Consider the following 16,162-nt stretch of genomic DNA (forward strand, 5'->3'; position numbering starts at 1 on the left):
AATTGCTAATGCAACCTTTCCACACACCACAGACTGAACAATTAGCATTGCTTGGTAATTAGTCAAAGTATTGATAGTTGTGTAAATATTGTCATACTAACAGTTGCCTAAATTTTTGGGTGATTGTAATCCATTACATACCTTTCAATCAAAGTTATTTGACATTATCAAGATGAACTTGTTCCGACACAGTTTAACTCAGAGTTCTTGTCATATTTTATTACCATTTTCTAAATTTTGGTTTGACTGTAAATGAGTTGAATTGATTCAGTAAATTCCTTTAAATGCAAGACAGTGTAGTTAAGAAAGTGCTTAATTATTCCTAATTACTGCTTGTTATACTACTACCTGATACTTTTAGTTACTTTGGTTGAAGAATTCCTAGCACAGCTAAATGCATTCTAATGACGTGTGCATCGCCTCGGTTTCTATCAAAGCCAGATCTTCAGGTGTCGGCGTGAACATGACGCGCGTGACTAAGGAGCAGTCACACCGATCTCCCGCTGATTGCTAATCAGACACTGATATCAGATCACACAGGGCCATCAGATTGGTTAGAGCCTGGGATAAGAGGGATGATGTCAGTCTGGTCAAATCTTTCTGCTGCAGACGCAGTGACGTGTGCATGGAAAAGACGTTTCGTTTGGCTTGAGTGCATATACTGTTCTTTATGATATATTACAGATGCATACTGCAGAGTTCATAGGCCACTGCTAAAGTGTTCAAGGGCCTGATAAAGCATTTAAAGCTGTTTAAATTGAGCATCTTTACCTAGGGTTGCTCAAAGAGTTGTTTATGGTCCTGTATAAAATTGGTTGTTCCAACTAGATTCTGAAGTAGTTGAAAAATGCTGATAACTACAATAAAGTCTACTGCATGGTCTCATTTTTAAAACACGCTAAAACATGAACTGTCATTCTCATCTATTTGTTTAATGGTTTAATTTGAGCTTTGCAACTGTAAAAAAAAATCAGCTCTAGTTTACCAAAGGAAAATTAGAAAGCCGACTGTTGGTGCTCACAAAGCATTTGAGAGCAGGTGTTTTATATGGGCAGAAATGCATTGTGACAGCTCTGACCTCACCTGTGTCAGCTTCCGAACAGGACCAACATGGCTTAAATTAATAAAAGACACTGTGCTACACGACTACATATAATACTCGGCGCATAAATGCTCCGCGGGTGTGTGTGTGTCTGTATGTGCTTTTACCAGCTGAGAAAGTGAGCGAGAGAGAGACAGAGGTGGGAAACGATGGCTCACAGAAGTGTGGAGAAACCCCAGGAGACTGAAGCTCTGTGCCTGAAGGCAGACTACAAGAGCCGGTCTCTGAAGAGTAGTTCAAACTGACTTTAATGAAAAACTCCCTTCACTCCTTATTGTGCTTGAAGATAGACTCCACAGCTGCGGAAAAATACACCTGCTCTAACACCCATCGCATGTACCGTTGACAATGTTTCTTCAGGTTTCTTCCATAATGGATTCAGAATAAATATAAAATAGATGTTTCTGTTAGTCTGCATCCACGGATAGGCTGTATTCACGTCAACAGTGATTCATTTGAATGTTTTTTTCAGCTGTTGACTAGTTTGGATTGGCACAACAGCCAGCTTTGACCAGCTAGAAACTGGATTTTAGACATCTAAAACCAGCAGATGATTGCATCCTTAAAAACAACTTGAAACTGTGATGATGCTTTGAAAACAAGGAGCGTAGGTGTAATTTCACTTCTCACCTCTTCTCTAAATGGCATTTACTTCCTCCGCTGGTGAACTAAGTTAAAAACCTCCAATTCGCTTGTCCGGCCAAACTCTGCTCGGGTGCCGCAGATCTGCATGTCTGCTCTCTCATTCATAAAAGGCTTGTCTTTACAATAATACCCCAGTGGACTGCAAGGACTTTTCCATAAAGCAATTTCACGGGTGTAAATTACTTACTTTTATATGACAGTGACACCCTCCACCCCTCCTGCTGGAAGTGAGGCCACGCTGGGTAAAGGGTATCTGAAAGGTAGCTGCTATTATGGAAGGGATCCAAGTGATTTAACAGAACTGAAGGACAGAGGCCCTGGCGCAGAGAGAGCGAGAGAGATAGAATGAGAAAGAGCGGAAGTAGAGAGGGAGAGAGACAGAGAGAGTGAGAGACCGTCCTGCAGGCTTGCCCGAGGCTCCAGGAGAAGGCAGGCAGATTAAAGAGGCCGTATTCCTTTTAAAGCCTCCAAAAGCAGCCAACGACTCCTGCACCGGAAAATAAAAAGAAGGATACAGAAAGAGAGAGAGAGAAAGAGAGGAAGGAGGGGGAGAAAGGGGTGGCTTCATTACCACTAAATCAATAACTCAAGCAGCCCCTGATTGATTTAATGGCAGCGCAACTGAAAGGAGGTTAAAAAATAAGCCTCACCTGTACAGACGTGGTGCCGGGCGGAGCCGAGGGGGCCAGCACATCAAATGCAATGCAGATGAGATCAGCTCATCAGGTTTAAAGGCAGAGGGGAAAAAATGTCCTAGAACTTGTAGACAGTAATGAGGGTTTAAAGGGACCACTCGGACTCGCGTGTTCACAGATAGAGGGGGAAAATGACAAGATTTAATATACTGAAGCTGTACGATACTTTGATTCGGTTTCAATTTAATGTGCTTTCTTGGCACAACAAACAGCTCTACATTTTGCTTCACCTTGTTAAACCATTTCAAAAGAAGATGTTTTGTTTTGCATTCCATGTGTACTGAACCTCTTCATAGACTCTCAGCAGCATGTAAAGTTTGTTAAAGAGAGTGAAGGTGATACAAGGGTATGCCCACTGGCCACAGCGAACAAGTCAGATAAACAACTCTTGGCTTTTTGTCTCAATTTTCTGGAGTTAGAGCTTAGTTTTACATTTATTGGTACAGAAAGCAGTCGGTGAACTAAAGTCAATTATCGGAGCCTTTGGGACGGCTTCTTAAACAATGCTATTAGTCTGTAATGATTTTAATTACTAGACTTATTCTTATATAAATCATCCTTCTCAATGGACTCTTTTTATGGAAAGGGCTATTTGTAGCTGTAATTAAACGCAGAATCTGAATTTACTACCGTGCTTGGATTCTGACTGTTTCTGTTTTGCAGAACAATGATTAATGCAAATTCATATTATTTGAGATCGCCATTTAGCGCTTAATTTAGCCAAAATTATGGCAACTGCCACAGTGTCTTCACATGAGTAGCCTCAGACAAGGACACGATCACAGAGCCTTTAGCAAACAGTCACAGCGCCCTCTGCTGGGCCTTTGAGATTAAGAGTGTTCAAGGTGGTAATACAGTCTCTCCTTCAAATGAAATAATGATTAATATATGTTGTTGTTGACTTCATCTCCTTTTTCTCTTCCACCTCTTTTCCTTTCTGGTATACTATCCTCTTTTCTCAGTGATGAATAAAGGTCAGTGCGTGACAAAGTATTACCGCTGGATTCAGAAGAATGGAGGTTATATCTGGATCCAGTCCAGTGCCACTATTGCAATCAATGCCAAGAACGCCAACGAAAAAAACATCATCTGGGTCAACTATGTACTCAGGTAAACAAGTTTTTTACTTGTTTAAAATTGCCATCTTTAGATTTAGCTTCTTTCCTTCTGAAGATGAAAGTATTTGAGAGAGTTAGTCTGTAAGATGATGAAGGCCAAACACTGATCTTCTCAAACTGCGGTGTGATTTCTTGCTGCTTTTGGGTTTGTGTTAAGGCTCAGAGATCATCAGAATGCTCTGTGGTTTGGGCCGCAGTGAATCAATCAGGATGTCTGGAATGTTCTAGAGAAGAAAGTGAAGGATTTTTCACAAGGCTGAAACTTGTGTCTTCTTAACATGTCTTTTTTGTGGTTTCTTTTTTTAATGGGCAGTAATCCAGAGTATAAAGACACACCCATGGATATCGCACAGCTGCCAAACCTGCCAGAGAAAGCATCAGAGTCCTCGGAAACATCTGATTCTGAATCCGACTCCAAGGAGAACTCTGGTAGAGTATCACTCCTCGTCCCATTTGATTGCAATATGCCACTGAACAGTATGGAATAAGTTGAAGGTTGTTGGTTTGATCCCCTTGCTCCAAGGTTGTTATCCCTATTCAAATGTCAAATGTTTTCAGTGGCATTAGATTCTACATCTTAGACTCTTTACAAACTAGTAGTATTGTAAAGTAACATTATATACAACACTCTTGAAAGTTTTCTTTTAACCAGATGCCTTATCGGAGGGCTCTTGCTGTGTAAAATATCTTCATTTCAATAATTACTGGAAATTATGTAGGACAAGGAAATGTGGTGCTTTCGATATGTCCCTAAAACTGGTGTAAATAGTCAATTAAAACTCCACAGCCAGTTGGAGATATTAATTATACATTCCAAAAGAAGATGAAGTGAGATTCCAGAGATGGTGGAGGCTGTGAGTGAACAAGGCCGGTTGACAGTCTGGGGAAAGTGCCAACATATTGGCCCCTGGGCATCTCTGCCTGCCGAGCCGTTTGCCAGCCTTCATCACAAAGGTTACAGACTGTGCCAGCTGCAGCTGGACCAAACCATGCCCTCTTCTCCTCTCACACTCCCTACCTATCTCTACACCCCGCCTTCTCCTTCTGTCTTGCTCTGTCTCTTTAACTCTCTCTCCCTGTGTTTCTCTTCCAATGCAGACATGTTTTTCCTAAGGGCAGAATTTCCAAATCCCTGTGAGATGTATTTGCCTCACAGTTTTGATTTTCCCCCCTCAGTCCTAAACTCATATACTTTAAAAAGAAAGAATACTGATGCATAGTTTGAGCTCATCTCGTTCTTAAGAACCCAGCTACCAAAGACACTTGCTCTGAGTCATTCATGACAAAACGAATGATCAACGATACATCACATCATGAATAAGTTACCGGTGGCTAATGCAGTTGCCAAAAATACAACATCAAAGAACAGTTTATGTCCCCAGTGTAATTGTGTCCTGTACTTAAGAAGCATAATATATCTTCAACTGGAAGGCTTCCAAACTTTAAATTAATAGCCTTTACATAAAACCCCTGATAATGTTTAGTGAACTACGTTTCTTGTCCGAAACACCTTACTTTGTCTAATAAACTGTGACATTGTGATGTGTAAGGAAACTTGTCCTCTAAACCTTTTTCCTTTCTCCCAGAAGACAATGAAAACTCCAAGTCAGATGGAAAGGGGAATCAGTCTTCCGAGAACAGCGAAGATCCTGAGTCGGACAGTAAGAAACAGACGGGTCGGCCGCCAGAGCAAGAGATGAGAAGACAGGAGGAGGGAGACAGTTCCAGCAATCCAGAAAGTCAGGACAGTGATGATAGTCTAGAACCTTCTGACTGTGAAACCGACCACAAGGAGGGTCGCCTGGGTGGTTTACACATAAAGGTGGAGCGTTACGGCGACGGTGAGGTGGAGGAACTACAGGACTCGCCCTCCTCTTGCTCCTCAGAAGATGACGATGAGGTGGAAGATATTGTGAAGGACTGCAACAGTGGAGGAGAGCTGAGCGGACCAGCAATGAGCAAACACCAGAAGAGAAAGAAGAGGAGAAAAAAGCAGAAATGGGATGGTAGTCGGCAGCGCCTCCGTCTGTCTCCCTCGGCCGCTGCTACCCCCAGCCCTGGCAGCATGGACCCCACCCTCGGGGACCAGCCTCCCCTCCTGCTTCCACCCTCCCCAACCAGTTCCTCTGTGCTGAAGATCAAGACTGAGATGTCAGAACCTATAAACTTCGACAACGACAGCAGCATCTGGAACTACCCACCCAACCGAGAGATCTCCCGCAACGAGTCCCCCTACAGCATGACAAAACCCCATGACACCTTCCCTTCTCCCCCGCCTGCTGGCCTGCAGGTGTCCATCCCCGACTCGGTCCTCACTCCGCCCGGTGCCGAGGGCGGAGGAGGCAGCAGAAAGCCCAACTTCAACGGCAACAGTAGCAGCGGCAACAATAACAGCGTCCCCACCTCTGTGTCCAACGCAACTTCGAGCAGCTTGGTTCCTCCTTCCAGTTCGGCCACCGCTGACCCGCTCTCCCCACCTCTCTCGGCCTCGCCACGGGACAAGCAGCAGGGTACGCCCACCTCCTCCGGTTCCCTGCTCTACACCAGTGATCTGGAAGCCCTGCAGAGGCTACAAGCGGGGAACGTGGTACTTCCATTGGTGCACCGAGTCACAGGCACGCTCGCTGCCACCAGCACGGCTTCTCCGCGAGTCTACACCACTGGAACGATCCGATACGCCCCGGCAGACGTCAGCCTGGCCATGCAGGGCAACCTCCTGCCGAATGCCCACACGGCTGTGAACTTTGTGGATGGGCCCGGCTTCGGCATAGACCCCAAGACGCCCATGGAGATGCTGTACCATCACGTGCACCGGCTCAACATGTCCACCCCCTTCGGGGGTGCGGTCAGCGGAGCCGGGCTCACGCAGATGCCCGCTGCTAACGTCTTCACCACGGCAGAGGGACTGTTCTCCACGCTTCCGTTTCCCGTCTACAGCAACGGCATACACAACACACAGACTCTGGAGCGCAAGGAGGATTGAAGCAAAACATCCGAGACCATATTACTGTGTTCAACTGTGTTAAAAAGACTCTTCTGAGGCAAAAGACTGTGTATCAAAGTTGGGGAAAAGTGAGATGTTCTAGCACTTTGAATTTTGAGCAATTGAGCTTGTGTAACTGAAATGAATGGTTTCTCTTCCTGTGTCTTTCTGTCTTTCTATCTCTTTCTCTTTCTTCTTTCTCGCCTCCTTACACAAGTTCTCGATGACGGTTTCTCTAAACAGACTAAACAGACTCATCTCTATTGTAAAGAGTTCCTTCCGAGCCACAGGGGATTCAAAGCACTGTAGCGTATGTTTTCTCTGTGGTGAGATATTTGTCCAGAGTATGTAACGTCCTCATTAGGATGTCTTAAAGGTATTAGAAAAAGAAAATTGACAAGAAAAGAAACCGTTCGTGTTTCTAAAGGTATCTTGATGTAATCGAGACTGATGCTGACAAAAGGATGTTACCCCATTTGATGTAGTTCAAAGGGTTTTACGGTTCTTTCTAAAGGGGGAATAGTATTTTAGAAATAATGCTTTTTCTTCGTTTTTTATAGCTCAACTTAACTTGCAAATCATGCATTTTAAAAAAGCAATTTTAGCCGGGTATTGACCTGTGAATAGAATGTTACTATTAAATCCCAGGACATGGAACAGGTCAGTGTGAGATTTTTCCAGTTCCATTTTCTGTTTGCAGATCCATGGTGCTATCATTGAGTTACCCTCACTCAGCTGGCTGATGTAGGTACTGTTCGGGAATTCCAGACAAATGGCGGCTTCAGAGCTTTTCCACAGAAAAGTCAAACCTCTAACAGACTTTTTGTTCTCTTCTTTTGTTTATGATGTTCATCACTTACCCGTGAGCACGGGAGAGTATTTTAACTCAATCTGATTGAGTCTGGAAAGGGATAAAGACAAGGTTTTTTTTGTTTTGTTTTTTTTTATCTCTCAGTGCAACTGAGGCTAATTTTGCATCATAAACTTGAAGATGAATGTTAAACTCTGACAGGCTTTGGTCAAAGCTTTTTTTTTTGGCTTAATTGTTTACACTCCCTCTTTAGCTTACAAGCCTGGTGTCCTTTCTGAAATCAGTTCCCCTTCATCCCTTACCCCTTAACTCTCTCTGAAAATCACATATCAAACGGAGATTGTAATAAGGACATGCATTTTCAATCAAAAAAATGTGTTTTGAAAATCCACATTCCTAATTTTTATCCACTGTTGCCAAAAAAACTTTACTCTCACAGTTTGGTGTTAAAACACTGTGATTTGATGTTTGAAGAAAAAAAAAACCTAAAGTAATAAAACGGAAGAAAACTGTCACTTCATCCTTTGGCAGCCGTCCATCAAGTCATCTATTACGCAGCGTGATAACCGTAAACTTGTACAATGTGTAAGTGTCATTGGCTGTCAGTCTCCATAGCAACTTAAGTGTGTGTTACTATATGCAGTATATACTGAGCTAATGTAGCTGTTTTGTCTTTTGTCCTCTCTGTGCTAGTCCGGGCTTGGACGGGGAAACGTTGCTTCTCCGTCCAGCCCCCTTGCAGTCTTAGTGAACCAGTGGAGGTTAGTGGATTTTGTGTGGTGGCCTTCCAATGTAGTGTCACCTTTTTTGCTGCTTCCTTTTTGTATGTATTACTTTTTTCTGTTTCTGCTATTGCTTTGCTGTCGTGTAGTCTACAGACCTCTCTCTCTTCTCAGAGATAAAAGACTCTAAACTAGCTCAAAGGTTTAAGGAGCCATTTTTTTGCCACTGAGGAATTCTGGGATTGCAGTTTCCAGCTCAAAAGTGATGAGGAAATAAAAAAAATAAAATAAACTGAAGTAGCATTTAGCAGACTGGAACCTTAAAAGCCTCAGATGTGAAACATTCCCAGAGTCCCTTGTGCTTCTCTTGTGCATTGGGTGTATTTCATTGGTTTCCACCAAACCTGTTGACTTCAAGGACCCTGCAACTCACAGGAAATAATAATAATAAAAAAAAAATGACGACGGTAGTATTTCAGGACAATAAACAATTTTAAAGATTTCTAAAGAGATGAAAAAAATATTTCGCACTATAAAATCTATTTTTATAGGTGTTTTGGAAATGCATGTTTACTAAGTTGATTGTTTGGTTTACTTGATTTTGTTCGGTCCAGCGGCTTTGTCGATGTTTAGTGTTTTTTAGTCTGTCCAGCAAAGGGAAAAGGGGGGGCGGCCTTCGTCTTTTTACCTGAATCAGGCTTCCCCCCCGACATCAGGAAACTTGTGTCTGTGGTTTCTGTGAAGACGTGTTGTTACTCAAACCCAGGTCATGATGTTAATGTTTTTAAAAACGACAATAACGGGACTCGCTGTCGGAACGGTTGCAGGAGAGCTTGGCGTCACCGCTGCAGGTTAACGGGATCCTAGATTTTAGCATTTTGTACGTAGGAGCGGGGTTTGGGGGCAGCTCCAAAAACAGACACTGTGGACCAGGAAATACACCCATATGTTACTAACAGAACAGCCGGGCGAGCTGTCTCAATGTATCTGTGTTGTGTCAAAATGATTGCTGGTGATTTAATCTTAAACTAATCTCAGCTGCTGTCAGATAAATAGTGTTTAAAATTACAATATGAGAAATCACTTCATTACCTGTGAAGACTGTGTCTGTGTTTTTAACTATTTCTTGTACAATTATACAGATTCTTTTATGAGGAACTTGGTGCCAAGTAGAAGAATATGGGAGAAAGGGGATTCTCTTAGTATCAGTGTTAACAGTGTTATAAATTCTAAGTACAAACAAATTAAAATATTAAAAAGAGAAAACTATGGTACATTTTTGATTTTGTTTTTTGTTTTCAGAGGAGAAAAAAAAAGACAAAAAACAACTAACTGAAGCTAACTTTGAGTGCCTGGCTTATTTTTTTGGAAACACATTTTTGGTTCATTTACCATGAATAATGCTGCAATTCAAAAATGTACATACTTCATTTTACAACAGGGTTATTTTATACTTTTGTAGGTTTTCATCAGTTAAAGCGACATGTCATACATGGTTGTCTTTCTGTAACACAGTTTTTTTACCATCTTACAGGTGCCATATTCATAATAAACTTTTCTTGGATTTGTTACTATCTGGCATCATTTCTTTTACATTCTCTTCATCATAAGTGAATGCCGAACATCAGTGATTATTCTTTGCGTTCCTACTTTCCTGCTTCTTTATGTTTGTTCTCCCCCTCCTATTATGTTTTTCTCCCAGTCTTTCGTTTTGGTTAATGTAGCCTCTCTCTCTCTCTCTTTTTTTTTTTTTTAGTTACCTACAGGTTTCAGGTAAGGGAATAGCAAAATATTCCCACGTAGCCCTGCTGACTTTTGCTTCCACATACAATGAATGGCAATCCAGTGCACTTGTACCAGGGCCTTTGTTTTAGCAGTGGCTGAGTGAATCTCCTTTACGTTGGACAGAATCTCACGGGTATTTCTGACATGTTTTTTCACCTCATGGTATCCTCACCAGGTTTTCAATTAGCAGGAATATTTCAATCTGTGTCTTCTATTATACTGATCTCACTGTAACTTCCTACGGCAAAGCTAAATAAAAGGGGAAAAATGCTTCCTTTTAAAAGTGTTTTACTTTAGATGGCTTTTTTGACTATGTTAGGTCTTGCTCTGTGAAAAATCACTATATTATTGCTCAGAGGTTGTCGCAATAACGTAGCTACCCAAAATGTGGTGCATTTCAGAGTAGGGCTTGGCGATAAAATGATAACGATAATTATCACATATAATTTTCCTCCACAAAATGATAACAAGATTTCAAATTTTCATATGTCGAGACAAAACAGGGTTTACGGCGCCACACGGATTTATCCTTTATATTTATACTTTAAAACCAGATTAAACAGCACTGACAAACGGAAGAAAAACTGTTCCCAACAATGCATTCAGAAGGCTTTTCAATCTACAAATCACCATTATTTACTGGATTTACTGTAGTAACGCTAACTGCACCATGGTATTGTGGCACAAATGTAGAATATTTATTTCAATTTTGATTATATTATTAATGTAGACATGTATTAAATGTATTGAAAGAGTAATGGAATATAATTACAGTTTTTTATAATTAAGCTATAGCGTTTGTGCATTTATACTAAATGTATTTAGATTACTGTTTTCCACACAAATACACCGAAACCAAATAGTAGTTACATTTTTACCTTGGTATTGAGGTGCTATATGTGTGGTTTTAACTGTGGTTATCATTATTTAATTGTAGGCTACTATGGAAGACCAATGGTTAATGTTAATAAAACTCAAATAGTCCGAATAATACATTTGAACATAAAATTACATCTGCATCCTAACTCCAGCTACTGTCAGCTCAAGATCTGTCGAATGTACGTTTCTAAAAGACAAAAAATAAAATTATATTATTAATATGGCAGATATGCGTCATCAAAGTCAGGCAACACAAACCTGTTTAATGATTTGAAACATTATCACTCATTAGAACATGCAGTAAAATTACTAAACATTAGGGAAAATAGTAGAAAAGTGTAAAGAATCAAAAAATGTGAATGTTTGTCATGTTCTGACCATAAAGAGCAGTTTAAAACCACAATTAAAAGTCTTGTTTCTACAATTTAAGAGCAAAACTCTGCCTTTAAATGTGAAAGAAATAAAGATTTGAAATTTATCGTATAAATTATCGCTATCAACTGATATAAAAAATTTTATGTGATAATTTTTTTGGCCATATCGCTGAGCCCTATATGTCAGAGTGAAATGGGATATTCAAGAAGAAAAATGTTTGGATGAAGCGATTTGACTGAATCCATTGGGAATTGCAAAGTGGTCATGTTTGGCCAGGAAGGGTAAAAACAAAGTGGCAGAACAAGTTATTTCTATTATAGATAATGAAACATTTATTTGTTTGGACTTACATGCTTCAATGAATTCTACAGAGTTCTTCCAGAAACACACACTAAGGAAGTCAATAGAGTTGTTTTCATGTTGACTTCATGTAACGGGTGTCTCAGAGAACATGCAAGATTACTATAAAAAAAAATTCTGTAGCGATACTCAGATGTAAACAACAGCATAGTAAGCAGGAAAGGGTGCAATATTTTGACAAACTAAAGTTAATAGGTGGTTAAGATACATGCGAGCAGTATTAATTAAGATGTTAGCCTAATAATTCACATACCTGACCGGAAATAAGAACAGGCATGAACATTGTCAAGATTCTTGCCCTGGAAATCCTGGTTAAGTTTGGCCAACCACAAACGCCTTTTTTCTTGCACTCTTCTCCTTGATTTGTTATAACTTTTGACAGTCTATAGTACTCCGAAAGTTTTTTCCCAGTCCGACCGATTAGTTCAGCCCAAAGACAATAACTGACCATTTTCAGAAGCAATGATTAGCAAAACATGTGAGTTTCGTTCGGTTCAGTGGCACTATTTACGTTCAGTGCCGCCAATATGGCCGATTTATTTCACTCTGTTACTTAATCAGAGTCAATAGTTACATCAGTTTTACAAAAAATCAAACTGTTTCATTTCAAAGACAATACTGGATGCCAGTCACATGCAACATAATGAGGTCATGTCATGACAGAACTAATGTCTGAAACATTTACAGTCGAATAACACTGTTAAATATAGAGAAGTGTACACTGTATATAGTGTATACCGTGCAGTGTTCAGTACATAGTAGCTAGTATTCCACTCCGAACACAGCTTTTGTACAATTCTAAGCAACACTGTAACTTGTTCTTCATTCTTTCCTTCCCTGTCTCCCTTACACCTTTCCTCTTTGCCCTGTTTTTCTCTCTCTTGTTCTTTCCCGTCTCCCTGCTGCATATCTTTCTCCACTGACTTCAGGCACTGAGGGGGAGGTCACCGCTGAAGCCCACTGAAGAAATCCAACCAACTTTAAATATTTTACGCAATTTTAAATGAAGCCCATGAATGATAGATCACAGGAGAGAGAGAGAGAGAGAGAGAGAGAGAGAGAGAGAGAGAGGGGAGGGGAGGAGGAGGTGAAAAAGCCCAAACCTGAATCCTCCCTAATGATTAGGAGCTGTCCATCTCCCCTATACGGTCCTTATTGGAAATCAGAGTGTGTTTATATAGCAAAGAGCCTCTCATTAGGGTGGCTACAGGTACATAGAACCTTCAACACTAATATGAATATGAGATATGAACTGTTTTTTTTTTTTTTACATCTACTGAGGTTTATTCATATACTGTTCAAAGCTATTTAACACCTGCGTTTGATCAGAGGCAGGCATGTTATACAGATAGATAGATAGATAGATAGATAGATAGATAGATAGATAGATAGATAGATAGATAGATAGATAGATAGATAGATAGATAGATAGATAGATAGATAGATAGATAGTTTTTCATATAAGAATACTTTACATATTAAACATTAGATATGAGAGTAAGTACTTGTATACAAGATTTATGTATTTGAGGAGCCATTTGATTTTTAATTCTGTGAGATCTTACAACCGCAGATTTTCACCTGAGCTGTGAAATCCACAGCGTGGCAAGAGTGTCATCTAGTGGTTACAGCTAGTAATAACGTTTATAGAGGTCTTTTGTTTCAACAGGGATCTTCTGTATACTTTTAAGAGGAGCTGAGACAACTTGTCAAAGCCAGGATCTCTCGTTCGTCAGATTTTTATAGATGTAATCGCTTTTTAATACATTTAACAACTAAAGGCAAGTGTGGCTGAATAATGTTCACTTTATTGAACATGTTTTTATATTACTTTAACACATATATAGGGGAGAGCGGGGTAAGTTGTCACACTTTTCACACTGTCTAACTTTTACTGAGCACCATACATCACAATGTTATAAATGTCTTACCAAATGAAAGAAGGAAGTCTCAGGCACATATGATGTATTCATCACATTTTCATATCTTATCTCATTATGGAGTTGTAGACTGTTGAATGGAGAATGTGCACTTGTGACAATTTGCCCCATCGGCAGGTAAGTTGTCACACTAGATTATCTAAAAATAAAAACACAACTACTTAATTGTGATTGATTTTAATTGGTAAAAATCAAATCAAAACTGGGAATACGAACAATTTTGCCTAGAGAATTTGGCAAAAAACAATTATTTCAGTCCAATACACATTTCAATCAAAACATTAAGTGCCAAGACAACTTTACTTTGCACTTTAAACTCAAATGTTCTCTGACTTGCACATAAATCCATGATAACTGAATGGAATGCTGCAAATAACTGGCTTAACATAATACGTTTAACCTCTGAACAAAACAGAGGCCCTGTATCTGATTAATCAGACTCATCTTCAGAGTCACAATTCTGGTGCAAGCATCATAGGCCCATTTGTTGCATTTTACACATTTTACCCAGGTCTCTTTTGGACACTGTTTGAAAATGGCTCCACACAGACAAAGCAGAAGCACTTTTCATCATCTGATGATGACTCTTGTTTGATTTTTCTTCTTTTACCTGCCTTGTTCTTCGTAGGTCCCCCCCCCTTGCTTCCCTTTCTTTTGAAATAGCTTTTTGCTTCATTCAGCCTTATTCTTTTCTATTTCTATTTGCTGCTTCACGAGCGTGTCAGTAAGAATTGCTCATTTGTGTCGTTTTCTTCCTTTCCACGTGTGACAACTTGCCCCAAAATCAATAAGACAACTTGCCCCAAACTGACATGTATGCTAATGTTGGCTAAATGTCAGGGTTAGCTCAACATAGCACGTCAGCTAAAGTATCAAAAGACACGTTACTGTCTCCTATATTTTGTGCAAAATAATAATTTTTAACATCTATACCTAACAAAGTTGTACTGAAGAAAATTTAAAGTGATTTGTTTTTACTTTTTAGGTCAAAAAATATAAAAATTGTGCTCACCTCAGATTAGAGCAGTCTTGACCACATGTGAACAGGAGGTTGACTATAGAATTAGAATTCACACAAAGTGGCCATTTCATTTTTGAGATAAAGCCTCTAGTATTGGAGTTATGGACAGTGTGACAACTTACCCGTGTGACTACTTACCCCGCTCTCCCCTACTGTATACTTAGGCACCCTTCGTGAGAATTTCACTGTTTTAAATTATACTAGGAAATCTATCTGCCAGTGTAGTTATAGTAAATGTGTTTGGCATACTGGTTTCATAAAGATAACTAGTGCTTTTATAGAAATCACGTTTGCAATGATCTAGCCATCGTTTATGAGGTGAATATTTTAGTTTTTTTTTTTGTGGTAATTAGCTATCCCACAGTATAAATAAGGTTACCACACCTGAACTACGGTGGAAATATTAACGATTATTGCTCCTACCTTCTCTTAATGAGATGTTTCTTCATGTTTCCTCACAGTTCACAGTAATGGAGGAAAGTTTTACTCGCTAAATCACTTATGTGAGTGACTTTCTGCTATAACTGTCTTTCGGCAGCAATTGTAGAAATGCGTAGGCGGAGCCTTCGCGAGATAAAGATAACTAATACAATAAAACAAAAAACTATAAACATTTATACATAAAAAGAAACAATGTTAATTTAGCTATTTTATATGTATGTGCTGACGTGATAAAAAAAAAATATATATATATATATATATAGGCCTATAAAATGGCTGGTAAATGCGTCATAAATCAATCGGTCATATTGGCGGCACTGAACGTAAACAATGCCACTGAACCGAACGAAACGCGCATATTTTGCTGAATATTGCTGCTGAAAACGGTCAATTATTAAAATGTTTTGGGCCGTACTGATCGGTCGGACCAGGAAAAACATTTGGAGTACTAAAAACTGCCAAAAGTTATAACAATTCAAGGAGAAGAGTGCAAAAAACTGAAGACATTTAGCTATGGTTGGTCAAACTGAACCAGGATTTCCAGGGCAAGATTCTTGACAACATTTGTGTTTGTTCTTATCATTTCCAGACAGGTAAGTGAAATATGCTGAAAAAACAGCTAAAACCAGCCTGGGCTGGTTGGCTGGTCTTATCTGGTTTAAGATGGAAGTAGCTGATTTTAGCTGGTTTTAACTGGTCCGAAACCCCTCTAAAAACCAGCCTGCTGACCAGCTAAAACCAGCCAGCCAGCCTAGGCTGGTTTTAGCTGTTTTTTTCACCAGGGAAAACGGTCAATTATTGTCATGTTTTGGGCTGTACTAATCGGTCAGACCAGGAAAAACATTTGGAGTACTAAAAACTGCCAAGGCTGGTTAGCTGGTCTTAGCTGGTTTAAGCTGGAAGTAGCTGGTTTTAGTTGGTTTCCCAGCCTGGCCAAGCTGGTTTTAGCTATTGGAAAGTGGCCAAAACCCCTCTAAAACCAGCCTGGTTGACCAGCTATGACCAGCTAGGCTGTTTTTTTTTTTGTTTTGTTTTTTTCAGCAGGGTTAGGCTAATATCTTAATTAATACCGCTCGTACGTATCTTTACCATTCTGATTTAGCAGCTTCCACACATTGTTTTCCCTGATTTAGACAGCATAAATTAGCACAACGTTTGCAGTAGTACATTAACCGTGCAATCCATGCGTGACGTAAGTGCAAACCCTTTATATCTTCCTAGAAAGTCCAATAGTACACATGTGCTAAATAAAACAGCACAAAAAGGACACAGTGACACCTAGTGG

General features: G+C 39.9%; 1 protein-coding gene across 1 annotated transcript in view; it reads left to right on the plus strand.

Moving 5' to 3' along the window:
* The window catches only part of LOC141296284 (neuronal PAS domain-containing protein 3-like), a 47,502-nt gene extending 37,387 nt beyond the window's left edge, over window positions 1–10,115 (plus strand). The window contains exons 8-10 of the mRNA XM_073827546.1: window positions 3,405–3,552; window positions 3,874–3,989; window positions 5,147–10,115. Of these exons, the coding sequence (XP_073683647.1) occupies window positions 3,405–3,552; window positions 3,874–3,989; window positions 5,147–6,543 (1,661 nt within the window). The 3' untranslated portion in view covers window positions 6,544–10,115. The remainder of the gene's footprint in view (window positions 1–3,404; window positions 3,553–3,873; window positions 3,990–5,146) is intronic.
* The last annotated feature ends 6,047 nt before the right edge of the window (window positions 10,116–16,162 follow it).

Source organism: Garra rufa, chromosome 21 (genome assembly GCF_049309525.1).
Source record: "Garra rufa chromosome 21, GarRuf1.0, whole genome shotgun sequence".
Lineage (NCBI taxonomy): Eukaryota > Metazoa > Chordata > Actinopteri > Cypriniformes > Cyprinidae > Garra > Garra rufa.